We start from the raw sequence: 26,427 nt of genomic DNA on the forward strand, positions 1-26,427 counted from the left end.
TCAATTGACACATCTGGGAAAGGATTCATTTCCCTTCGCTCCTGTTTACCAAGACAGCTGTGTCATCAACAACCGGCGTGGTTTTGTTGTTGTCTGATTTTTTTACGAGTCTGGGCAACTGGTTTAGGCGATCGGCACAGTCTACCTCTGCGCCAGCCGTAGACTCCACAGCTATCAAGGTAGGTATCACACCTTCATTTGTGTTTTGTTTTTGATCCATAAATCACAAAATCGTTTAGCCTACATAGACAGCTGTCGTGGTTATGGTCTGCCTTATTAGCAAAGGAAAACATGGTATATTGCGGAGGGACGTCGGGCATTTTTTACGCGTAAATTTCACCGGAGTGCACGGGTGACAGCGAGCCGCTGTGTGTTCACTAGCCAAATTGTTCAACCTTGAAGCCTCGAAGCTCGCGTCATTCCATGCGAGGCCCGTATTTTAGCCCCAAACGTAAAAGATCCGTGCAGATATCGCCACATCGCCACGCAGTAATAACACACAGCTCGTGTACAGTCGTGACATGCCCGTATAAATATTTCACCAGAAAACAAGCCCGCATCAGCTGACTAGTGATGCTGAAGCATGCACGGCGCTGTTAATCAAAAATATCTACAGCACAGCGGTGACAGGGGCGGCAGTGTTTGGAGTCTTAATCTGCATGGCCGTGATGGGAAACATCTGCATGTTTACGGATTATACGAGTCCGTAAATGCAGCACGGTTGTGTGTTTTTGTGGGTGCGTGTGTGCGTTCGTGCGCGCGTGCGTGTGTGAATGGGCGGTAATACTGTGATTGTGAATATAGGGGTGACGTGTGTGTGTATGTGTGCGTTTGTTTGTGCGCATCCAGGTGAGGATGTGTTGGCGCGTCTTGGAGGTGCGGGAGAGAGAGAGAGGCAGGCGTCTGGATGGAGGGAGCCACATTACTAGATTTCTTTCTCTTTTCTTTTCTAAAGGGAAAGCCATCTGGTGATTAATACTCGATCAACTGCCGCAGTATTCTTCCTTAGATCCTCCATAAGACGATTCAAAAGCGTCGAGAAGTTGTGAATCGAACGCAAAATTAAGGCTAGTCAGCAATGTCTCCCCCCCTCAACCCATACCCCATACCCCACCCGCCTTCCGGGCGTGACAGCCTCTAAAAATGAACAGCACTCCCGCTGAGAGATTTCTTCGTCACAGTCCACCCTAAAAAGAAGAAGGCAAGAAAAAAAACCAAAAAAACAACAACTTGTAATTAGACTGCTTCAAAATATTATAGATAGGAAACTCGTGTTGGAAGAAAATGGAATATCCACTGTGAATATCCATACAGTTTATTGTAGGTATATTCTGCCTGCCACAAAACAAATAAAAGCATTTAAAAAGGACAAAGCAGTGCCAACATGAATAATAAAGGCCTCCACTTTGAATGTGCAATTAATGTAATCATTTGCCTTTAAAGATGCTGGACCAGCAAGACTGAATACTTCACTGCTTGAAACTGAGACTGACACTATTTACTAGCTGGTCCCAGTTGACCTTGGAGCTTAATAAGACCAAAATCTTCCTATACGTTCATTTAAATCTAGCTTAGGTTAACAGATGCACATATCAGGCTCTGTTATGTGAGCATCTCTTGTGCAGTTTGGCTTAACCACTCCTAGCTACAGAGTGGATCGGGGTTGGGTGAGAGCAGCTGTGACTTTGGGGTCATTGAGTGGAGGCTATGAGCTACGCATGCTGTGCAGTGTGTTTTGCATGCAGAAGAAAACTGGTGCTCAGACCACCTGTCACTGACTGCCGGGCTCACCTAGTGATCTCAAAATGTGATCGTCCCGAAATGTGATTAAAAACAGGAAGTGGCAGCTCTGCGTTGCGGGCGCAGTCATTTTATTGTGGTATTAAAAGCAGGAAGTGGTGGGAATTAAATAGAGTGGGTTTCATTTCATGCCCTTCAATCCCAGAGAGGTTTATCCCACTAAATTAATATTTAGAGCTTTTAAAAAATACATGAAATATAGCAAGAGACTTGAAGAAGAAATGAAATTGAGCAGAGGTTATGGTTGTTATTTACTAATGGAAATAATTTTTAAAAAAAAGGAAGTCCCTAGTGTTTTTGATAAGGAAAGAAAGATTCTCACTACATTTGAGCTTCTCTCCATCAAGAGGATGGAAATGCTCAGCTGCTCTAGCCCGCTGTGTGCATCATGTCTGATTTAAAAACGAATGAGAAATTACTGGATCCAGTGAGGATGAGGGATGGCCTATGCGTGGCCACAGAGGAGAGGGGACTAATAGGAAAGAAACACAGAGAGTGAGGGGACTGATGGATGAGAGACAGACTTGGCAGATGCTGACATTTTAAGCCCATTTCTCTGGTGGAGTAGATACCCGTGTCTAGATGAGCACTAATGGGTTTTTGTTTTTTTTAACTGAAGCACCAAAACAGATTGTTTCCCTAGAGTTTGAATGTTAGCATGCTGTTAAAGGTAATACTATAGTGTAATGTGGGCAATGTTAGCATACAGTGCTATTTTTAAGGAAGAACATGAGACATATGGAATCAGAAATGATCACGATTGCCTCTGTTACAGACTGTGGTCAATGTGAGTGACTGCAGACAGTTAAAAAAGCACATTTTGATCAACTCTTCCTCTTTATTTGGTGTATATTTAGTTTACATCTTTTCAGTGGGTTTCCCGGGTGAAGTCTGGCCACATTTGTACCTCTGTCACTCATCTTCACTTCCCCCCATGTTCAACAAATGTAATGCTTGCAAAAGTGATGAAAAACCAAAAGAATACTACAGCTGAACATCATTTTTTTTTCTCAAACGGCAGCAACATATGATGTTGATCCATGTTTAACTCATTTTTTAAGGTAAGCTAGTGAAATAATGCTACACGTTCACGTGTTCCTGCTTCTCAAACAGGTAGATTTTCAGCTTCTGTTTGTAAAATCTAACAGTAAAATTATGGTTTACACACATTTTTGAAAAACTGTGTGTAAACCACATTTTTGAAAAGATTTTTGCAGTGTTGTATCAGTTTAAATCCATGATATTAATTGTTACTGCCCATGCTCCTTTCTAAAATGACAGCATATCCTCTTTGTATTTTTACTGGCACTCCTGTGTGAGTTTATATCTGATGGAAATCTTTCACAAAGGGAGATTCAGATGCTTTGAGGAAAGTTTGTGATATTCTTTTGTGATTGTCTTGTATTATGGATATGCTAGAGGAGAGCTGTGGGTTTAAAAGAAAAGTCGTTAAGGCTTTATATGCTTATAAATCAGGAATCTTTAAAGGTGTATTTCTTTTTTGTCACATTGAAAAAATCCTGGTTTATAAATATATGACCCCTGATGAGGCTGATATTCTGTTTTTGTGTCCCATAACTGACAATACGGCGATTATCAGTTGTTAATGTGGCATCATTCTGGCCATAATGTCGGGCTGAGCTTGCTAAATAATGAGAACTCTAAGAGACCGATTAAAAAAATGTTCACAGCTGAAAGAGCAGAGGATATCCTGTGATAGGCCCTAGTAAGAATGTCTACACAACCCATAGGACACCACAAAAGGACCAGTCTGAGCCTTCTTTTTCTGCTAAGGTTTACTCCCCTTGTTTGTCCAAACTCAGACAGGAAGGTTAATGTTTTAAACTTGGAAAAAAGTCGCAAAGTCAACGCAATATTTTCATTTCCAGGTCCATATTTCTACTCTTGGATCTGGATTCCCTTTAAGATAGCTTTGTCCTGATTGGCTGCCCCTTTTAAACAGACAGTTCAGAACTGAAGGGAGTGGGACTTTTGTGCTTACAGCCAGAACCGTGTGCCTTAGATGGGATATCCCCTCTCTCTGACTTCTTGCAGAATACAAAGTGTTTAGAGCTGTCTCAAGCCCGAGCTTGTGCCTCACCGGGATAACATACACCGACATATGCTGATCTCATTATTTCTTTGGAAGACCTTTCACGTATTAAGTTTGGCCATGTTTATTATGATTTCCCCTGATGTAAAAGTATATGTTTATAGAAAAGAAGGAAACACATAACAGGTCCACTTTAATCTAAAGCTGTATAAAAACTGGTTCAGTTTTAAACCGGTATATCACCAGTGCCCATCAAACCTTAACACTAAAGCCTTTGCATGTAGATCAGACTCACTTTTTCATGCAGCTACTTTAAGCAGACAGTGTATAGGAGTACATATAGGGCTAAAGGTAACGGTCTCTAGCGGCTTCTTGATTAAAGGGCATGCCATTTACAAACCATGTCCTGGATACAAACCCAGACCTGAACATTGTTCAATGACTGCCCCCCTTTGTCTTCTGCTTTCCCCCCCCCTTTACTCCAAGACTACACAGAAATAAAAGAAGAACCCTAAATTGATTCTCATTAGGCTTCTTCTTCTTCATCTTCATCTTTATCCCCCACTATGAATTCTTTCTTTTTTCTCAATAGAGAAGACTGAAATACTGGCCACTCTTCTTTTCTGTGTTGCTCTAAATACAGGCTCTGAAAAGCAAAACAAAAACACAGCAAAATATAATAGAATAATAGGCAGGCCCTGCACGCACTGAGGGAAGAGGTGGGGCTATTATTTTGCGCTGCAAATGACTCCTCGGTGCTTTATCTGGGACGTCCCTCTGCGTCCACTTTGTTGGATGCTGTTGCTTTGTGAGAACTCTTCACATTAAAAGCTCATAGATGTCTGTCCCTTGTCTGACCGGAGGATGACTGAATGTATATGGGCAAATTAACCAATGAAAATTTAAATTAAATGCCCCATTTAAATGCTTTCTTTCTGGATTGTGAGTATCTTAGAGCATCCACTTTCACTGCAGTGTGTAGTCAAGAGTAATGATGTGTGGTAATGATTTCCTTGAGGCAACTCATCTTTGTTCATTTCCCCTCTGTTTTCTTCTCATTAAACCTTTCAAAGTCATTTGCATGGTACCATGCAAAATAAATAAAGTTAGAAGCCAGCAGTCACTCCTCTCTTGTTGGCGCCAGGCTCAAGCCACGTTAATCACCAGCCTCCTGTGTGCATCTGTGTCTTTGCAGCATCATAAATGAATGCAAACAAAATGCAGATGTTTTCATCAAAACATAAATATATTTACACATTTTTATGAGCCATTCAAATCTTTTTTTTAAACCATTGTTATTATTTGCCAAGAAGCTGTTAGCAAAGTCATTTCAGGGTCATTATGTTGGAACAGTAATTGGCAAAATCTGAAATTACAGGAGGGACACAATGCAGCTTTTCTTTTCTTTTCTTTTTTAAAATTATACATGTTTAGGCATGCATAAATGGACCAAAGTGGTCCATAGTGTTATGTTAATGTCCCCGGTCTCATTAATGTTTTACATTTATGCTAAAGACCTTCAAGAGACCTTCATTAATGTTTGCTAAACGATTAGGAGGCAGAAACGTGTTAATCGGGGCAGTTGTGTGATGCAAACAATCCAAAGCGTATCATGTTCCGCAAATATTGCTCCTCCGCATGTCGCTGTATTGTGTGAGTGAGCGGGTCTCAAACTGATGGGGAGACATAATGGTCTTAGGAGTGTCTCACAGTGATAATTTATTGTCTATGACATTGCCAAAGGTCACCGTAAACCAGCAAAAACTGAGAGCACAGCAGTGTTTGAAATAGGTGATCGCACATTCAGAAATGTAAATTCTAATTGTAGTGTAACTTAAATATGCTTTTTAAATGTCAGAGCAATTTTGCCTTGTCCTGTTAAAAAAAGAGAAAAGACTGCAGCTGCTCAGCTACTTGGCAGCAAAAGGAACTCCAGCTAATTGCACACAAAAATATGTTGGGGGGTCCCAAAAGCAATATGAGTTGTTGGGATTGGGGTAGGGATTGTACATCATGTGGGTTTTTTGATCTTTGCCCCAATCTGGGCCCATTTCTTTTGAGAATTAATTCATTTTTTAAAAGTCAGTATCTTAAACCCTGTAACGAGTTTAAACGCTTGAGTATTTTAATTCAAAATCCAGCTGGCACTCTTTCAGCTCACCACATTTGCTCACAGTTTTTTGCGCATTATTGCGCAAGAGAGCAAGACGTACAGCAGGTACATCAAAAGCTGACGTAGAGGACGTTAACCTGTCAAATGCTACACCCCTGTTTTTTAGACACGTATCTCACAATCATTTTGTTATAAGTGACATTTTTTTTTCCCATCTGCTTTTTCTGGCCATGTGTCCAACGCGACCACAACGCGAGTACGGCGTATGAAAGCACTGCCTCCATCGGGCCCCCTGCAGTGTGTAATCTGCCATCACCTGCCATTTGCCCCAGTTATGGCCTTTTCATTTCATCACTGTCAGTACAGTGAGCAGCAGGAATGACAAGAATAGGAATTGCTCAAGTGAGACCCCCCTGCTGAAAGCCTGCCAATCATACCTGTATGGACGACACACCTGTACCTCTCTTTCATTTCAGTTTGCACTGCTTTGAAAAGCTCTCAGACATGCTTGACCTGATTCAACACCTTTAAAAAGTCCCTGTTGCGATTTTATTCACCTTATACAAAGACAGAAAAGAGCTGGCAGTTAAGTGTGTGTGTTTTTCTTTCTTTTCTTTCTTTTTTTTTTTTTTTTTACCAGCTATTAACATCATGTAAAGTTTGTCATATCTTAATGTGTTACAAAACCCTCTTCTCATGAGTTCCTGTCCTGCTGTTGAAGACTATGGGGTGCATAACATGGTCCCTAAGAGACGTGATTTGTTTGTAATGAGATCAATGAGTGGGAGAGCTGTGTGTGTGGGCATGTGTGTGCTTATCCTGTACAGCCTACACTATGACTCGCTTATCGGGGGATTTTGAGCACGAAGAGTAGGCTGATTCAAATGTTGGAAGACCACTTGTGGCCTACCTGGCTTTGCTAATCACACCAACGCTGCCGTTGCTTCATCTGTCAATCAAACGAAGGCCGGTCTGACACGCAGGTTTTTTTTTTTTCAGTATGACTAACTGGGGGAGAGTTCTGATGCTTTCTTGTGTGTGGTGATGTTTTGATTTGATTTTTGAATAGAGGTCACCTCGGTCCTCATGCTTGTTTTTTTATTCTTCTGCAGCTATCTCTGGACATTGTTCTCCAGCCAGAGGCAAGTTTTTTTTTTTTTTTGCTTGTTTGAATGCGTTAGCTCTGGGAAGATGTGAGTCAAGCCCATGAACTGCTGTGAGGCAAATCATATGTGTAGCTTTTAGTGATGTTCAGCTGATCCTTTTTTGCTTTGGGCTATTTGAGCTCGCTTAATTGTTGCTGAATAGTTTATAAGGTTTGTCATGTTTGGGGAAGGGACATCCACAGAGCTGCAGATTATTTTGGTTTTGGCTGTTATAAAATAGATAAAACATGCAAATGGATATACTGAAAAACATGCCTTTCTACCTAATAGAGAAAGGCAAGATGCTCAAAACTGAGCATCTTGAGTTTTATCTACTTGGATATTTTCACGATAATTTTGTAAACTAGATATCTAAATATATGACTTTAAGCTGAAGAAACTAACAGGAAGACAATATTGCAGGGTAATCCACATCCGAAAATGAGTCAGATCTTGGGTAGAGAAGGATGCTGGCTCAGTGAAGCGTGTGCAGCTGCGGAGTGGAGCTCTTCCCCTCATGCACAAGTGGAAGCATTAAGGAGTTCTTTTTCTTCCCTCTTCCACAGTTCTTACTCTTGTCCCTGCGGCGCTATACCTCACAGTCTGGGTTTCAACGGCCAGATGAAAAGACAAAGAAAACAGAGACTACATTTTTCTATATGATGTGAATTCCCTCGATTTTTTGTTAATGCAATCTTCGAAAGCCAGACTAACTTAAAGGGACCCTCCCCTTTTTTCAAATTGTAGCACATCTAGTGGCGGCACTCGTCAGCATCCACATGCTGCTGCCGGAGAAAAGTCTGCTCTGAATCTTATCTCTGCGGTATGAGTTGATATTCCCACAACCCTTTATGCATGTGATAGAACAACAAGCTGCAGACCGAAGGAAAATCTGCCCAGTGTTGTGTAAAGGCTTGCGAATGTGCAAGCTGTTAAGTGTTCATGTATGCTAAGTGCAGTGGGTCACCTTGGTTACTGCAGATTCCAGCAGAAGATGATGAAGGCAAGGGCAAGCTGAGGTGGGAGCTGGAGATTGGGAGGTCATTGGCTCGCTGCCTCTTTTTGACCAGAAAGACATCGTTTGCAGCGACATTATTTCCATTTTTTTTGCAGTTATTTCATTATTGACCAGCTGCGACTGGTCATGTTTTCTATCCACGATCCGTGCGTTGTGCGCTCTAACAATAGTGGAATTATTTCTTGGCAGAAAAGGTGCATACATTGAGCATCTCTGAACGTTTGTTGTGGCTCAGGGCTGTATCCTGATAGCACAGGGCACGGAGGAATCAGGGAACGCTTTTTGTGGGATATTTTTGGTAGCGCTCCATGAAAGATTTAGTGGTCACTCAGTTTGAACAACGCTGAGGAGGAGAACCCAAAGTGTGCGAAGCGCCCCGTTCACATACTTTTAAGTGAGTGTACATGTGTCTTCTGTGTGTTTAATGTTTTGAAGCAACGACTTTGTCATTTGGTTTTTTACATCCCAGTTTTTCCTGATAGCTGCTTTGCGATTCTTTCATGCCCAAAACATGAGAAAGACATCTAAAATGTTTCTCTATCTCTTATGCACCAGCCTTCCATCCTTGTCCTGAAATGATACATGTTCCTCCTCCTCCTCCTCCTCCTCCTCCACCTCCTCCTCCTCCTGTCCATTCTCATCATCCACAGGCATCTCACTGCACAATGCAATATTGTAGAGAATTTAGCACACAGCAGCAATGCATGCAGAGAAGCTGAAGGCGCGCTTGAGCCTCTGTAACCCTCAGATGAAAGTGGTGACTTTGGTTTGAGAGAATTCGTCCCATCGTGCACAAACGCAAATTTGTGAGTCCCACAATGCACAGTCTCACACATTCACAGGTTTTACTTTAAGTGATTGTTTTGGTTTGAGGAAGGGTTACATTGATTTGTTTGTGTGTACGGGCCCACAAAGCAATAGGTGTCAATTGAAGTGTTTTCTAGCCTGCAGGTTAGCTGGCCAGAGTGTAAAAGGTCTTTGATTTTAAAGGCAGAAATATCTTTAAGTGTTTAAGAGCCGAAGTCAGGTCCTACACAGCGGGTGGTTGACTGAACCTGACATTAAACAAGTTTAACCCCGATTCTGGAGGAATAACACGTGCAAAGTATTTCTTGAGCTGATCATGAATCATTTATCAGTGCTCCAAATGGACATCTTCTCCTTCTGATCCCAAAACAGGCATCGCAGAATTTATGAATGTGACATTGTTCCCGCGTTCAGATGCGTTAAAGGTGGACAGCTTGTCATAAATTATTAAATGATTTGACTCACCAAATGTTTAGGACAGCATTTCCCACTGCAAGTTCAGTTTCTGTAAACAGAAAGCGTGAGAAAAATCTGGCCATTAATATATTTACAAGCATGTTTGTACTTGCAAAAAGGCAACTTTTCGACAACTGACCATTCCTCGTCACTCTGCCACACACCGTCTCTGTATCACGTTAACTTTTTATATTTTTCTGCTGAAAATAACCAAATCTAACAAAATATTTCGAGAGATCTTTCATGGGAAGATCCAAAAACCTGCCAAAAAACCTTGCTAAATTAGACTAGCACAAAGACTGGAAGTGGGAAAACAGCAAGCCTTACTATGCTAAAAAAAAAATGCCTCCCAGCACCTCTAAACACACTATATAAATAAATGTGATATAGTGTGTTAATTAGTGATCTTCAGAGGAAGTGGCTGGGGAATTTTGTTATCTTTGGACACAGCTCAGGCTTGCTTTTCCCCCACTTTCTGTCTTTTGAGATCCGATAACCAAAGTAAACTGGCTTGTGGCTTTACCTTGCAGACATTAGATTTGTATTTATCATCTCATCTGACTCTCTAAGCATTTTATAGTGCTCTAAAAATATGTGCAACGATATGATTTGGTGGAGTAATTTGTTAAATCCCTTTTCCCCTGCTTTGCAGGGAGTTTATAAAAATTGTTTAAAGTTATAATAACCTTTAAATGATCATGTAGTAGTCTTTTTCCCCCCCATAATTATGTATTTGGTACCCTAGTGCTACGCTGATGCTCTCGTGTCATGCTGTAATACATGCTGTAATATGTTTACTATAAATGAGTATTTCATTTGATTGTTAAAAAGCAGCTCTTCACCAGATGTTACCTTGTTAAGGAAAGTGCTCAACACAGGTCATCATTTACATTTGACATTAAATGAGCCTTGACTCTATCAGATTTAGATTTCCTATTCTCAGCCCTGCATAATAAGAAACTGAATAGACTTCTGTGCCTGGAGTTAAGTATTTCAGACTGAAGCAAAACATAGACATAAAAACAGCTCATATAAACTATTGCTATGGTTTGGGCTGAAAGAAGTAATGAGCTGTTTCACCCAATAATGTGTATCCAGCCAATGTGAAAGTTGGCGTTTAACTGTAAAAACATTTGTGATGGCTATTTGAGAAGAAGGAGGTGGGATTTCACATCCCTCCTACTTTGGTGTTTAATTCTTTACAGTATTTAGTATATCAGCTGGTGTGTATATTCTCACCTTAAGTATTTTTTTATTAATCTTTGTCTCATTGAGAAAGAAAATGGTTCAAATCTGGCCTTATAGGATTTTAAATACTAAGCTTTATCATTTGAGTGTATTTGCCTGGATTAATATTAGCCCCTGTGTAGCTCAGTACAGATACTACTAAGATACATGCTGTGCTATTTAAGAAACATGTGATATTTATTGATCCTGAGAGAGTCGGGTACAAATGAAGCTGCAGTGAAGTTTAACCCAGGGATCATCCTGTATGATGAGGCTGACGTCCTGCTTTGTGAATATTCAGCGGCTAAGGAAGAGATGCTGACAGTGTTGCTAGGAGACCACACACAGCGACTAGTGTGAGAGGCTTGATTTCACCTCCCTCCCCCATTCTTGTAGTCTGGCTGCCTTTCACTGTTTTTTTTTTCTATCCTCTCTCCCTTGCACTTGCCTCCATTTGCACATTCCCTCCGCTCCCATGCTCCCTGTCTCTATCTTCCCCTCCGTCAGTCTGTCTGAGCAGTACATTTTTCCGCCTAATCATATTCGTCTTCTTCCCCGTGTTGCTATATCAGTGATTCTCTATTTTGTTGGCTTCCCCCATTTTTCACCGTGCCCCCTCCTCTCTCTCTCTCCCTTTCCCGCTGCCTCGGTGTCTCCTCCTCTCCTAGCTGTGTGTGTTTCAGGCTGCTCGTTCTTCCACTGAACGTTTTGCTCCATCCTCACGCACTGCTTCCTCACCGCCTCTCTCTTCTTCTCCTCCTCTCCTCTGTTTGTTTCTCAGGCTGTGCTGTCCAGTTCAGGTGCTGAGACACCATACAGATGTGGGCTGGAATGGCTTTGGTATTCAGGAGAGACCAAACAAAGTGAAGGATATGTATAGCGCACTGTTTCCTAAATATCTGATAAAGTGAGCCAAACATTTGGTGTTGAGAAAATCCTGATTTTTCCCCCTGATTTTCTTACCTATTGTCACAGATTGATTTAAATTATTCAATTATTTGCTACAACATGTTAGCAACATTTTAACTATCCAGCCTCTGCAAACGCAAACATATGTGTTTTGTAGAAATTTTGCCCTTTTATCAGAGGCTATGCCAGTGTGATGATGTGTCCGTCCACTCTGCAGTCTTGCTGTCTCACTCACAGCCAGGTAAAGCAACACTGCTGGACCGCTTGCTGAGGTGGAGACTGGAGGGCAGAGGGCTGCAGCACAAAGCCTTCCAGTGCTGTGAATCCAGTAGCAGCTACAGAAGGAAAGGTTTTAGACATGAGATACCACAAAATGTACACCCAGAGTGAATCCCCTGACTGCATAATGTTTCACTCATAACCTTTGTTACACTCATAAATCACACTGTAAATGTTTTACATTGTGATATTTTACATAGGTGATTATGATGTGCCTCGATAAATTCCCGTTTCTCGATAGTAGTCATATTGGCGGAGCTTTTTCAGTTACTGCTATACACATACACACATAGAGGGTGTTTGAAGGGTGTTATGGGGGCCTTGAATATGTGTGTGTGATGTTTGCTTATGTGCATGAATGAGTAGTTTGCAGCGTTGCATGCAGATTGAGTTACGTGAATCATGGCTCCATCTGCCTCCTGGTTTTAATGAGGAATTCAAGCGACTCCTGACCCTACAGATGCTCCTGAAACAACTTCCTAAACGCTCTCAGTTTATTTGGGTTAGAAAGTGACTCTGGGGATTAATAGCAGGCACCCTATATGAGCATATTGCATGCTTTATGTGGCTTGTAAAAACAATATTTTGTAGCCTGGTCTGATGACACAAACCTGCCTGTAGATATATAAGATGCTGGTCTCGGTTCTTTTAGCTTGGCTAATTGTACACCAACCCACAGGGTGTAATGTGACAATTGTGGGGCTGCCTACTCAGCTGCCAGATCCTAGAAACCAAAATCAAAGCTCCATTTAACAAAAGCCCAACCTACAGTCACAGCTCCCTAACCTAATTAACATTGAGTCAGCAAACACGGCAGCAGCAGTGGTCGAGGTTGTGGTCAGAGCTGTGGGGTACAAGAATAGCAGTAGCCACGCTGACACACTGGATGACACACTGGGCTGTGACAAAAGAATCACACACAGGTACACAGATCAACATGCCACCTGGCCCAGGTGACAGCGCCTGCTGCTCTCACTGTGTGCTTTTTCTCTTTATAGTAAGATATAGCTGAGCTACTTCACTGACAGTGAAAATGGTGTGCAGACGATGGTAAACTGCTTAAGTTATTGAAAATATCTACAGAATTAGGAAAACAACAGCACAGCTGCAAAGTGTCAATATATACTTTTTGATGTATTTTCATGCTGTGTGAAGCATCATAGGACCTTAATTGTAAATCGGGTCTCATTAAACTGGATTCACATGTGTTCCACCACATTTGATTCATATTGCTTTGTGAGAATATCTGATAATGCGAACCATTAAAATTACTCACCAGCTACACTGCAAACAAGCTTAGCTTAATAATGCATGTCATGTAAAGTGGCTGATTCAATTTAGTTCCCCAGCAAAGCCGTTTAACTCATGCTGATGCCAGGGGCACCGACGATACCACTTGAGTGTCCACCATCAAAACACATTCTATTTCTATTTATGGTGGAAAAACACTAGCATCGTGCATCAGCTGACATCTGCTCTTTTCTTAGCCAATTGCGTTGCACATTCACGTTCTCCAACAAGAAAACACTGTTGGACTCCCAGATATCTGCCCCACAACAAGCCTGACTTCACATGGAGGGAGCGTGAGTAGGAAGCTGTGCATGCACTACATATGACAAACCACATTACTTTCTGGCTAGTAGACAGGCTTAGATAGGCCATCCCAGGGCCTGCAGCCAAAGATGCTCTGCAGCTGATTTACCATGCTTACTCAAATATTCATAACTGGATAATGAAAATATAAATAGTTTTCATGTGATACACTAGAGGCAGGGGTAAACAATGCTGCAACCTCCATCATCATCATCATCATGCATCACCGTGTCTTCGCTATGACGGCTGCCAGGTAGAGTAATGGGCAGGACTGTTCACTATGACACAATGAGCGTGATAAGCAATGACTCCCTTACAACTTTTGCCAGTAATTTGGAGTTGATTATTTATGTTGCCACATCAAAAAAGTAATCACTGTCAATCTTGTCATCTGCATGCAGGCTGGAAAGTTATTAAACTTGTTGGGTTTTTTTAAAAATGATTAATGAGCTCCTGTTTTCTCTTGTCTAAAGGAGGGCTGCCTGTGACATACATTGCCATCCCCTGAGTCCTCTTCTATACCATGAGCTCTGGCTCTGCCCAGGATGTGGCAGTCGAGCATTTCCTGCGTGACATAGAGAGGCGAAGCAAGCGGCTACACTGCGCTGTGATAGGTTGCGAGGAGGAGCGATCCCACAGCGACATGAACCTGCTGTATCGTAAGAGCCGGTTGGACTGGAGGCAGAGAGACCAAGAGGGAAGTAAAAAGAGGTGAGTGGATTACAATAGGGTTCAGTTCAGTGGAAATATAAGCCTCTTAGCCAGTGTGAACAAGTTTAATTTTCAAAATCTTAATTCCAGGCACTGTTCGTGAAGTCAGAAGGGTTCACCTGGAACTGAATCTCATAGATTTGCATAGCGGCAGTTCATGATGAAGTTAAAACGGTCTTTAGATGAGATAAATTAGTAGAGCTGAATTGCACAAGGCAAAAACGGGGCAAAAACACAGATAGAAATGAGAAAATTGAGTTATTGCGTAATTTCTGAATGCATACACTACAGTATTATAGTACATGGATACGAAATCAAATGGTTTTTGGCAGTAACATGTTACATAAATCTGGGCCATTCATTCTTTCACTGTTTTTTTAAGAAGCAAGTGTGAGGATTTATAGGTTGACTAATGTACATTTCACGCACACGCCCCCTTCAAATTCTGCAGGCCTCCAGCTTTCAGAAGCAAAAGAGTAAACAAGGAATAAAGAAAAGAGATTTTAGAAAAAATTAATACATTTAAATTAGTGCTTTTTCTTAAGTACATAATTCTGCACATGGACGTCTCGTTAAAGATGGACACATTCACCGTGATGTCACCAATTAAATCTGAAGCCCCAGGTAGAGCATTTTGGCTAATCTGACAGAGAAACCAGTAACGCTGGTTACTGACTGGCACTTGTTGCTTTTTTTTTCTCTTTTTTTTTTTACACTGAATTAAAAAATGAGTTACAAAATTGACAGATAGAATAGAATAGGCTATGTTTTCTTTGAATGTTTGCTTTAAAATATGTTTTTAAATCAACTATTGAGATCACAAATTGCTGAAAGCATTGCAGAATAGTGTTCCTTCCCATAGACTTTAACCCAGTCACAGTTCTTTTTGTAAACAGAGCACTGAACACCTGCTGGCTATAAGAAAGAATACAAGTTTAACTCTTTATCCTACTAGGAATAACCCTTAAAGCTCTTTTCTGAACGGAGAGGTTTCTGTCATATTTCAGGCCTGCTTACAGAACAAAATGAATCAGACATTAGGGCATCAAATGTTGTCTTTATGGCAGGTAAGTGTTAAGGCCCTTTTGTGTTGGTTTCATGATTGAGACGTGCAGGATAGGTAGATCTTTTATTTTCAGACTATGAGGTTACTGAATGCTTCTTCTGCAGCTGCTAGATTTCACTGTAGCATTGAGGACTTGCTGCTAAACACTGTGCAGTGTGTGTTCAAGGCTATAATTTCTCCCCCCAGTACAACACAGTTAGCTGCTGATGCATCAGCTCCAGACTCTTTTTTTTAAAACATCTTCCAGCAGAAAAGCAATCATAGTAAATCAAGCAAAGAAGTGCAATGTCAACAATATTTAAACTTTAGTCCCAGATAATTCTGTGATTTTTCAGCCCAGTATAAGTTGTTTATTATTCTTGTAGCATTGCAGTAGTATCAGAATTAAGATCAGATTTGTATTTAGATACAAGAAGAAAGAAGAGACTCAAATCCCCAAACAAGCAAATTAATTCAAGCACTTTTCAAAAGGGTCAAAACAGACCTAACGTCATCACACTCACATGACAGCATTGTGCTGAAAAGCCTGTGAGTGAGTGATCTTGTGTATCTGAGCATGTGGTTTGGGGGCAGAAGGAAGGATGTGCTGTTCAAATGTGAGTCACCTATAACTAACCGAATTCAGCACGGGGTTCGGGCTATTTGTGCTCGAGAGGAGAAGGAGAGCATCAAAGACAACAATTCAAGTTTGTTTAGATGTGCCGTCCACTGCTTTATGACTCACGGCGGTAATTGGAGGCCCTCGTGTTGGCAGCGGAGATCAACGCCATGGCAGCATCAAGCCAGTGAAGGTGTAGGGCAGCAAGTAGGACAACGGGACACGATGAGTGATGAAAGCAGAGCCGAGTGGGGCCAGAGGAGCAGAGGTGGAAGCGGGACATGACCGGTGATAATTACGAACAGGACAGGGTCAGGGATAAAACTGCACAGGGACAAAAGGGGTGAAAACCGAACGGACTTAAGGGAGGACAGCAACTGCAGACCTGGCTGGAGAGTGAAGGAGACGGAAAGAGAGGAGGGATAAAGGAAGCTGTGCACTGGCAGACAGTTTAACATCCCGAGGCTCCCAGTAGAGAAATCATATGAAGCGCAGGCGGCTGTGGAGATGCAAATGGTAAATAGGTGAATTTTAATATGAGTTTTAAAAATAGAGACAGTTCCTTATGACACAAGGCATATGAACAATTCCCAGTCGTGACAACTGTAAATAGTTTTTAATAAATTCTTGAGCTGATTTGGAAGTGTTAGTGGTCTGGTAGAGGGAAAGCCTGGCAACTCATAGGACGAGAGGAGGGGTACACACTGGACAGGTCGACAGTTGTTGGTTAAAGATATTTAAAAGTTGCTCTGAATAGACGACTCATTCATTTCTCTCAAAAAAGCACTTTGTTGTGTCTGTCAGCATGGCCTCATGATAGTAGAAAAACTTAAAAAACATAAAAGAAGAGGTGACTGCCTACAGTGACACGCACAGACAGAGACAGCTGTTGTCACCTTGTGGAAAATTCAAAGACTTTATTCACTATGTGGTTATTTAATGTCACAGAAGGAAGACGTGTTTTATCCTTTAGTTGCTTTAGGGGCATTTAAAACTCTCTCACATGCTAGTAAACAGCATGTGAGAGAGCTAGCTGCTAGTAAACAGCCCTGTAATAATATCATTAAGAGAATCAATAGACAACGACTGCCTTTCATTGCTTTGGTTAAACCACAAGGCACTTTCACTTTTTGTATAATTTTCTTCTGGTGACAGAAGAAGAATCGGATCACTTTGAAAGCACGCTGGTGACAACCCATAACTTAAGGCAATCAATTAAAGTGTCGCATACTGTGTCAGATATGTCACTGAGGTCCAACGGAATGAGGACAGACACACGCTTAGAGTTCAGCATTAACCCCTGACTTTAACGACAGACGACTTGACTGCTCTGATTTGCCTTCGAACCAGATTTGATGTTCTCAAAAATAACATTCTTCCAGGTCTAATTCAGGTGTTTAAACATAACCCGCTCTTAAACCTTGCCTCCAAATGAAAAGGTGAATTAGAAACAGGGCTATATGCTGCTACAGGGGTAGGATGATATGAACTGGATTTCTTCAGCGAACACTTTATCGCCACAGTTATCGAAGCTTTTGGGAATATCTTGCACTCTGAGAAGGAGATGGAGGTAGTATTCAAGAGTCTGTTCGTACATTAATCTACCAAAGGTGTGGTTCAAAGGGCGAAGCAGATGACATCACCTGCTTCTTCTTCTTCTTCTTTCTAGTGCTTGCTGGGATCAAGACATTAAATTTATCTGCTGGCAATCATACCATTAAGAAAAAGCGGGACAGAGGATGTTTTTACAGCATAAAGACTGTTTATGGAAATTGTTTTGACCAATATTTCTGTTAGTCTTGTATTCATGATAAAAAAACCCCATTTGCACAGGAATCATATTGTGCCTTTAATTAACGAGAGCTCATTGTCCTGAAATGGCAAGCTTCATCTCATTCTCCAGTACAGATTTTCATTTAGTGAGGTTTAGAAGTGATGAAAGGCAGATTTTGTAACCTTTCGACAGAGCCGGGCTAAGAGTTTCTCCCTCTTTATAGTAAGATAAGCTAACCAGCTGCTGGCTGTAGCTTCATTTCTAAAATGCAGATATGAAGGTGGTATTGATCTCATTTAGCCCCCGCAGATTATGAGCTTAATGCGAAGCAGCAAGAAAGGTAAAGCAAATATAGAAGTGGGAGTCCTGATACTTTGTGAACCGCTGAGTCTGGTCTCATTTTGAAGCTGTTGGAAGCTCCTTCCTTTAGATGGAAATAAGAAAAAAAACCACACACTTCAGTCAAAAAGCACAGCTCAGCCTCTGTTCTGGGCTTAATTTGGCCCTGTTGTATCTGTGTCGATTGTGAAGAGTTCTCCGCATGTCTCCGCAGGCATTCAAGGGGATAAAGATACATGTACAATGCACTCTGTTCCTCTAACACACTTATATAAACACACACTGCCTCACACATGAAGAAGGAAAACAGAACCCTCTTTTTTCTCTACGAGCAGCCTCATTGCATTTTCTGCTGCTTGAAATGTTGAATGCAAATCGAAAGCCCCATTTGTCTCCTGTGCTTCACAGGGATTGAAACTGAACTAAAAGAAAGCGCTGCAAGGCCCATAGTTATATGTCACAATTAACTACTAGGCTGAATAATTTACAGTACTGTGCAAAAGTCTCAAGTGCACCTCCCTCCCCCTCCCACACACACAGTTCTTTATGTTTTGCTTCCAAGGAGCCAGAATTTCTTGTCATTTTGTTAATTCTTTAAGTGGTCTTGACCAATAGTTCTCCTGACTTTTTGATGGTCTTCCAAAGTTGTTTTTTGGACATTTTCTCCCTCTGTTTTTCTGTCCATTCCTTGTACCTGACCATTTTCAGAGGAATGTTTTCATTTGTCTTTTTTAAGGTCTGTGTTAAATGTCCCTTAACATGGACCTGCGAATCATTCAAGTATAAAAAGCTACCTAACCTAAGACATAAACCAAAGATTTGTCTGCACATGACATACAACTTTGGAATGAACCTATTTTAAATTGGGTCTTTAGGCACTTTGTTACTACCAGCCTGTTGCAGAAACACATAGTTGTTCCCATTTCTTTAGCTGAATGTGTGAAAAATGTCAAATATAACACAGTTAGGCTTAAAATAGCATTTTTTTGCACCACAAGATGATTCCAGAAGAGTTAATCACTGAAAGCCTGGCACATCTTGGCATGGTGTGGTAAAAAACATGGTATGTTTTTGAGGAAACTAGACAAGTGGATGACAAAAGAAGAAGTGGCAGACCTGAAAATCATCTATGGCACTCAGTATCTGAAAGTCATGTCTCTAAAAAATAGAACAAATCCAGCAATGACCTGACATAGCACCTGAGAGATACAGTACATCTGGCCCTTCAGTGGATCCATCTACTGTTCACTGAAACTGTTCACTGAAACAATCAGAAGTGGTCTCCGTGGAATGGTGGCTGTCAAGAAGCAATTTTTAAGGAAAGGAAACAGGAAACAAGGAGAAAAGGCTGAGATATTGGACACACGACTCAAATTGTGTGTCAAGTGACTGAAATATTGCATATTGGATATGCATCCATATTTAGTCATTTTTGGTTCAAATTATTTTTAATATGTACAGAGTTGGTCAGGAGAGAGTTAAAATAGTGAGATTCTACAGTCATTTTGTGAAAAGATTTTGTTTATTATTCAAATATGCTTTGCTTGTGATTGTGTAAACTCTGAATGATGATTCACCCTGATAAAACATGAAACCTTGCCTATGCTTATCAAATGCCTGTGAAGACAAGTTCCTGTGCAAAAAGCAACGGAAAATGTCACTTAAGCAGACGTTTAGTATAGTACGGACAGAATGTTTAATAAGATATGCATTTGTCAGTTAAGCAATATATTCTGAGAACAGGCGGAGACTGCCTCCGTCTGCTGTGTAACCTACGTGCCTATATAACCTGCAATAAAGAAGAGTACTGTGTGAATCTCCCGAGAGTTCACCCATGTACATATGATTTTTTATATTGTCTCACTGTGTCTCTGTTTTACTTTGGCAGCTTTCTATTTGGGAAATTTTCCCCTGACACATTTGTAAAACATGGTGGAAGCACTGTCTTGGTTTGGAGCTGCCAGTGGTGCTGGAGATGCAGTCAAAAGATCCATGTTGATGCACATATGAACATACAAAAGTATCGTCAGATTGAGATTCACCATGCAATGCGTTCTGGAAAGCATCTGATTACAAGGAGCTTAATTTTTCAGTATTTACATTTTACGTAGCAAAATATAAAGGAATGAGAGGTGCAACATCTGGTGATCTCAGACATTTAGACAAAATGAATACAACCTTCTAAATATGCTCCTTGTTTTATTGTGTGTTTTTTCTTCTGTGACATTAGACACACAAAATTCTATCACACGTGTGAATGTTTTTGCCTAGTGTCAGTGCTGTGGTTTTGCTCATGATGTTATTGACTAAAGCAAATACTTTTACTTCGATCACAGTTGGCCAAAGACTTATCTCGTGTTTCTCTGAGGAAGAAGAAGATGACTGAGACAGCTTTGCTTTTTACAGTGTAACTAGTGTTTTGTGTGAAGATGTGCTGTTCAGACTCGATCACAGACTGCAGAAAAACACTTGAATCCTGTTGTGGTAACTGTATAAGAGACATATGGCATTTTTATACATGCCCTGCAAATATGTAAGTTACCCCAAAGAAAAAATGCTATTCCAACTACTGCCCACTTTAGTGAAATGCTGCTGTATTCTCTCAGATTTTGTTTTCTTTGTCAGTTTCATTTTTTTGCTGCAGTAGCTTGTGTCATTGATGATTTCAAAGAGCAAGTATCAAACACCAGAAAATCACAACTGTTCCCATGGTAACAGATGAAATGCTTCTAGTGATCCTGAGAGCAGAAAACAGATGTAGGTTGAATATATAAACATATTAAAAAAGAGAGAGATAAGCAAAAAATAAAAATAAAAATAAAAATAAGGGAATTCCAGTGGCAGAGTGCACACGAGTACTTTGCTTATGACAAGGCAATTGGTTTCTAATTGAATGTGTCTGAAGGGTAAGCACACATTGAGGAATACAGATGTGAATGCAGAAAGGTAAAGGAGCCTCCAGGGTGTTTTTCTCAGCAGCAGACGCCCTGCAGGCATTTCTTTATTGCAAAGACGATGTCTGTAGACCAAAGAGAGAGTGAGGAAAAGGGGAGGTCAGTATAAGGAGTATTACATGACTGTTTTACATTTCTCTAAGATTTCTTCATGCTACAGTATCTTTCCTCTGTTAACACTTTCTTGACCTGGTTCCTTGATTCCAGCTCCACGCAAAATGACCCCTCAGCTACTGTTGGCAAAGTCAGAGACCTGGCTTCTTTCCGACGGCACTTCCGAATGGGTTTCATGACCATGCCTGCCTCCCAGGACCTGTCCCCTCACTCCTGTGCCTCTGCCATGGCGCCGCGCTCGCAGTCCTGCCACGCTGTCGGAGCCGGAGATACAAGTCTAGAGAACGGAGATTACTCAGACACCCAATCTCAACACGGCGGCCGCTGCCCTCCAGCCAAACCCAAACGCCACCCCAGTACTCGCCTGAGCTCCTCGTCTGCTGACAGCAGAGGACCTCCTCCTGAGACACCACCTCCCCCTCCACCCACTCACTCCCAGGCAAAACACTCAGAGAAGAAGAATGGTAGGAAATGTGTTTTCAGGTGCATATTTTACAGAGAAAATTATGTTTTCTTTTTAAATTGCTTTTTTTTTTTTTTTGTCCCCTGCAGCCATGAAGAAGTCTGACTCTGGAGAGATTGGAACAAAGAAGGTGCCTCCTTTAAAGCCCAAGAGAAGTCCCAGCACCCAGCTTTCCTTTGACCCTCTTCCTCCACGTGTGCCTCCTTCTGCCACATCAATGCCCTTTCAGGCATCAGACTCTCAGATTCAGACAGGAGATGGGGATGATGAGCCAGTCTATATTGAAATGGTGGGCCAAGTGTTCACCAGAGACAGTCAGACGGCCACACCCCACCCTGTAACCCCTGTGGCCACAACACCGGACTCTGACTCAGACCAGAGTGAGGCAATCTATGAGGAGATGAAATACCCAATGCAGGAGGACAGGGAGTCCCACAGACACCTCCCTTCCAAACACGAGAAACTGAAAACCTCTAAACACTTTCATGTGACACCTTCTTCTGCCAGCAGCTCCTCTTCGCTGCCACGCCCATCTTCTTCTTCCCCTTCCTATTCCAAACCCAAAGCTACTGTATCAATCTCCCATTCATCTCCTCTGCCTGCCTCTGCATCCTCCACCCCAGTGCCCCAGGTCCTCTCTGCCAGCCCCCACACGCCACGAGCTCCTACACCCTATCTGCTGCAAGGGAATAAATCGGAGCAAGAATCAAACACAAAGATCCCAGCGCCTTTCCCCAACCTTCTACAGCACCGGCCCCCGCTGCTCGCCTTCCCTCAGCCTGCAGCAGCCTCCAGCGGGGTCGGGGTGCAGAACAAGTCATCTGCTTCCACTAAAATGGGAACTCAGACATCAAGCGCAACAACGCAAGCGAGCACCTCTTCCTCTGCCTCTTCTAATATTCCTGTATCCCTGTCGGGCTCCAAGGAATCATCAGGAGGAAGTGCAGCGCAGCAGGACAAGCACAGCAGAGACTCCCAGTTAGGCCCAGCTCCTGGACTGAGAGCCAGGAGTCACTCCACGCCCCTTCCTCCTTCCTCTAAATCCACCTCCCCCTTTTCCCATCACCATCATCACCCTCACCATCGCCCCTCACACTACCATCACTATCGGAAGCCAGAAAGAGGAGATTCTCCTGCGCCGACCAAGAGCAGCTCCCAGGCTTCTAACCAGGCCACAGTCCAGACACAAACCTCAAGTACAGGCAAGGAGGGCAAGTCAGTTAGCTTCCTCCTGAAGTCTGATAAGGGTGAGAAGGATAAAGACAGGGACAAGGACAGAGACAGGGACCGAGACAGAGAAAGGGATAGGGGTAGAGGAGACAGGGACAAGGAAAGAGACAGAGACAAAGAGAGAGACAAGGACAGAGATAGAGACCGGGATAGAGATAAGGAAAAGGACAGGGAAAGAGACAGAGACAGAGAAAGGGATCGTGATAGGGAAGGAGGTCCACACTCTTTACAGTTGGACATCACTACCAGCACGAGCAGCCAAACGCCTCAAAGCAGCACCAGCTCAACCCCCACGCCATTATCCTCATCCCAGCGTCCTCACTCTCGCCCACACCTCCGTTCTCACACGCCTCACGGCCTTCCAGCATACAAGCCGCCCTCCTCGGACAGCCCCTTGCTATGGACCTACCCCTCCGGTGGCTTCAGGAGGCCCCCGGCTTATGAGAGCTTGAGAGGCAGCTCTCAGACTCCATCTCTGCAGCAGCCCTCGAGTCTTACTGGTATTGGTGAAGTTGCGTCCAAGAGCAATGGAGGGTCTGCATCCCTTCAGTCTAAAGTTGGCTTCATGCCTTGGGACAGCAGTGCCAGTTTATCTGCCGATGACGGGACTTACTGGCCTATGCAGAGGAAATTGTCCTTCAGTCACGGCAGCAGAGAGACAGAGAGTAAGTCAGAGGTTATTTTTTTTTATTACAAAGTGCAAATGCCATTAAAAATAAGGTTCTATCAATCCTGTATTCTTTTCCTTCCCCTCTTTCAGAGGATGAAGGGCGGGCATGGAACGGTAGTGCTGATGCCCTGTTAAGGACGGACAAGGAAGAGCTTGGAATAGGGTCTCGGGGAGGCCATTCAGGCATCCCAGTCCACTTCAGTGGGTCCACAAGCAGGGCTCTTGGACACAGTGAGTCACTGGCTGGTGTTGACAGCAGCCTAGGATTCAGAGCTCTGCCCAGGGTAGGGCTGCCTCTTCCCTGCCAGACCTTTCCTGCTTGTCGCAATGGAGGTAGGGAAACACCCTGTTTTTTTTGTGTGTTTTTTAAACAAGCTTATATTTTAATTAAATTTAGTTATCAGGTCTAAACATTTAATATATTATAATTTATATAACAGGTAAGCCCCTTATTAAAAGGATATTAACAATTGTGAGCAGTCACATTTCTGGATTCGACCGCATCCTTTCTATGGAATTTTGCGTTAACTTTGTCTTGGAATGTGCAAATATTTTGGAAAACAAATAATCCTGTTTTTATCTTATTTTGGTACCATTCGAAAAGACAATAATTGCTGAATCAGGAATAAACTCTAAAATAATAAATTTTTGGTAAGTAGACAGTAACTGTTTAGTACCTTAAATAATGCCCACCAAGTGTTCGTGTCGCAGATCAAAAGTCTAGCCACATAACATAGCTCTGTGTGCTGAAATGAAGTTCTATCCATCTGCTCCCATTACCAGGCACACAATGTAATGTTTGTTTCCTTACAGAAGTGGGGCGGCTGGGTCGCTCCTCCTCTGCTGCTGGAGTGAGACAGGTGGGTGGAGGAGACGTTCAGAGACAGAGCAGTCTACCAGCACGAGAAGCCCTGAATCAGGTGAATGCACTGTATTATATTCACAAAGCCTTAAAACTACAGTTTCTTTTACCGTCATCCCAGGTAGATTTGAGAGTGAACATTAATATTGTTCTCATTATTACTTCCCCTACTGCTAGAGACACAGCCCCTGCAGATCTATTTTTAGCTGGTAGATATGCCCACTGAGCAGAATAAGGTTCTGGCCTGCCTCAAAAAAAACCCAGAAAGGTATATGACGTAGGTTAGTACTCAATCAGTAAATCAGAGGCCTTTGCGGGTTAGAGAACATGCTGTACTCTGTTTTGAGAGGTGAACTGCAGTCTTCTAGCAGCACATTTCACCCGGTTTCTGGCTCCATAGCAAGTGCTGACGCAGTTTGAGTGTGCTGCAGAGACTGTCTGCATGTGTCTGGTTGACCCTCCCTCAAACTGTAATAGATGCAGCAGGACTGCATCCTGGTGGCTGTCTGCAGGAACTGCAGTTTTTTTTTCCTACATGTGTGAGGACTGGCTGTTACTGGTAACACCACTGGAGTAATCATGTAGGTTTATAAATGAAAATATTATCATATGATAAATGACTAGATGAAGGTACTAACTTGACTATTCCCCCTTTGCGTTCAGCTGCATAGTTTGGCCCAGCCTCAAGTACCCTGCAGTCCCAGCAGTCCCAGTGGTCCCGGTGTGTCACGGCAGCAGCAGCAGCAGCTTCAGCTTCACCACCAGCAGCTGCAGTTAAAGCAGCAGCTTCAGCAGCTTCAGCAACAGCACCACCTGCAGCTGCAGTTCCAACAGCTCGCCCAGTTGGCACAGGGACAACCTGTTGTCAGTGGGGGCACCACCCCATCCACATCGCAGACCCAGAGAGACGGAAAGCTGCTGGAAGTCATTGAGCGTAAGCGCTGCCTTTGCAAAGAAATCAAGGCACACAGGCGTCCTGACAAAAGCTTGTTCAAGCAGGACAGCATGCCCATCCTCCCTAGCTGGAGACGGACACCTGAACCTCGTAAGACTGGCACACCTCCCTGCCAGAGGCCACAGGCCGTTGTGTGGGACACAGCTATCTGACGCGGAAGTCAAGCCAGCGAGTACGGCACCAGAAGAGATGAGCTGAAGATGGCAGAATTATGAATGAGAGTAAAAATGGATATAGAAACTAGAAAATTCTTTAAATGGCTTTGGTGATATAATTACCACCAGGGAACGGGAAACTATGGACCAAGAACAAAACCCTTGATAGCATTTTTATTGTGTGATAAACTGATCTGTGAACAGTAACTGATGAAGGGTACTGGAGACTCTGAACCCATCTGGGGGGAAAAAAACAAAAAAATGCTTATCAAGAGGTGAAGAATAAGAAGTATTACAATCAAACTACATGAATTTCTTACAAATTGGATTTGTATCTGCTCTGTATTATGTAGTACACTATGTAAATGTGTTCTAATTGCCAATGTTTTTTGCCACAAAACACCAGTATTATTGCTACAAAAGGAAGACGCCAACTAACTAATAATTAGCGGGTTGTTTTCTGAAGTCGGTGTTGCCAAATTTCTTCCTGACTACTTGATACATAAATTGTGTATTTTCGCCAACAAGCAGGTGTCCAACACGCTTAAAAACTACTCTGTGGATGAGAAAAGGCAAGACTCATAGATAAGTTGCTGAAGTGTTTCTTGAAATTGTGAATGTATATGAGATGTCTTGGTATCAATAGATTGTCATTGTGGATGCAAATAATCATCACCGAGGAGTAAAAGCTACCTACTGTATCTGTTTGCATATTTGTAATGTAAATCTATTTACTTTCTCAACGTTTCTGCAATTTTATAGCAATATCCTCCCGACGCTGGAGCAACATAATTAAAACTTGTGTCAACTAGCCTACAATACATATCTAAGACTTGAAGAAGTCATATTTACTGTGTCATTCTCTGCATGTCATGATAGACATACAGTATTGTAAAAAAAACAAAAACAAAAAAACCCCAACTGAAATAAAAAAATTAGTGTAGAGATGATCATGGCAAACTTTTACATACAGCAAATCTTCACTATGATAACGTGTGGTTGTATAAAAAGCTGAATATGTTGTTTGGGGGGAGTGGGGGTGGGGGTGGGTCCTCATTAGGAAAAAATTAATAAATAAATAGGTGACAGATGGCACATGCTGTGCAGTCCAGCCAAATATAGATACAGATCAATGG

At 42.3% G+C, this 26,427-nt stretch overlaps 1 protein-coding gene across 1 annotated transcript; it reads left to right on the plus strand.

Moving 5' to 3' along the window:
- Window positions 1-14,031: 14,031 nt before the first annotated feature.
- Window positions 14,032-26,299, plus strand: LOC120442340 (neuronal tyrosine-phosphorylated phosphoinositide-3-kinase adapter 1). The gene is made up of 6 exons (XM_039618750.1): window positions 14,032-14,111; window positions 21,050-21,420; window positions 21,509-23,314; window positions 23,410-23,652; window positions 24,133-24,239; window positions 24,845-26,299. Exons 1-6 carry the CDS (start codon window positions 14,044-14,046, stop codon window positions 25,286-25,288), a joined length of 3,039 nt encoding a protein of 1,012 aa, XP_039474684.1. The 5' UTR covers window positions 14,032-14,043; the 3' UTR covers window positions 25,289-26,299.
- The last annotated feature ends 128 nt before the right edge of the window (window positions 26,300-26,427 follow it).

The sequence above is a fragment of the Oreochromis aureus genome, linkage group 10 (assembly GCF_013358895.1).
Source record: "Oreochromis aureus strain Israel breed Guangdong linkage group 10, ZZ_aureus, whole genome shotgun sequence".
Taxonomy (NCBI): Eukaryota; Metazoa; Chordata; class Actinopteri; order Cichliformes; family Cichlidae; genus Oreochromis; species Oreochromis aureus.

Bases quoted from the DNA above. Each gene is read 5' to 3' on its own strand.
- LOC120442340 (XM_039618750.1), top strand. From the start codon at position 14,044: ATGAACCTGCTGTATCGTAAGAGCCGGTTGGACTGGAGGCAGAGAGAC. The intron at 21,421-21,508 runs GTAGGAAATGTG...TGTCCCCTGCAG, and splicing joins ACACTCAGAGAAGAAGAATG to CCATGAAGAAGTCTGACTCT. The intron at 24,240-24,844 runs GTGAATGCACTG...CTTTGCGTTCAG, and splicing joins CACGAGAAGCCCTGAATCAG to CTGCATAGTTTGGCCCAGCC.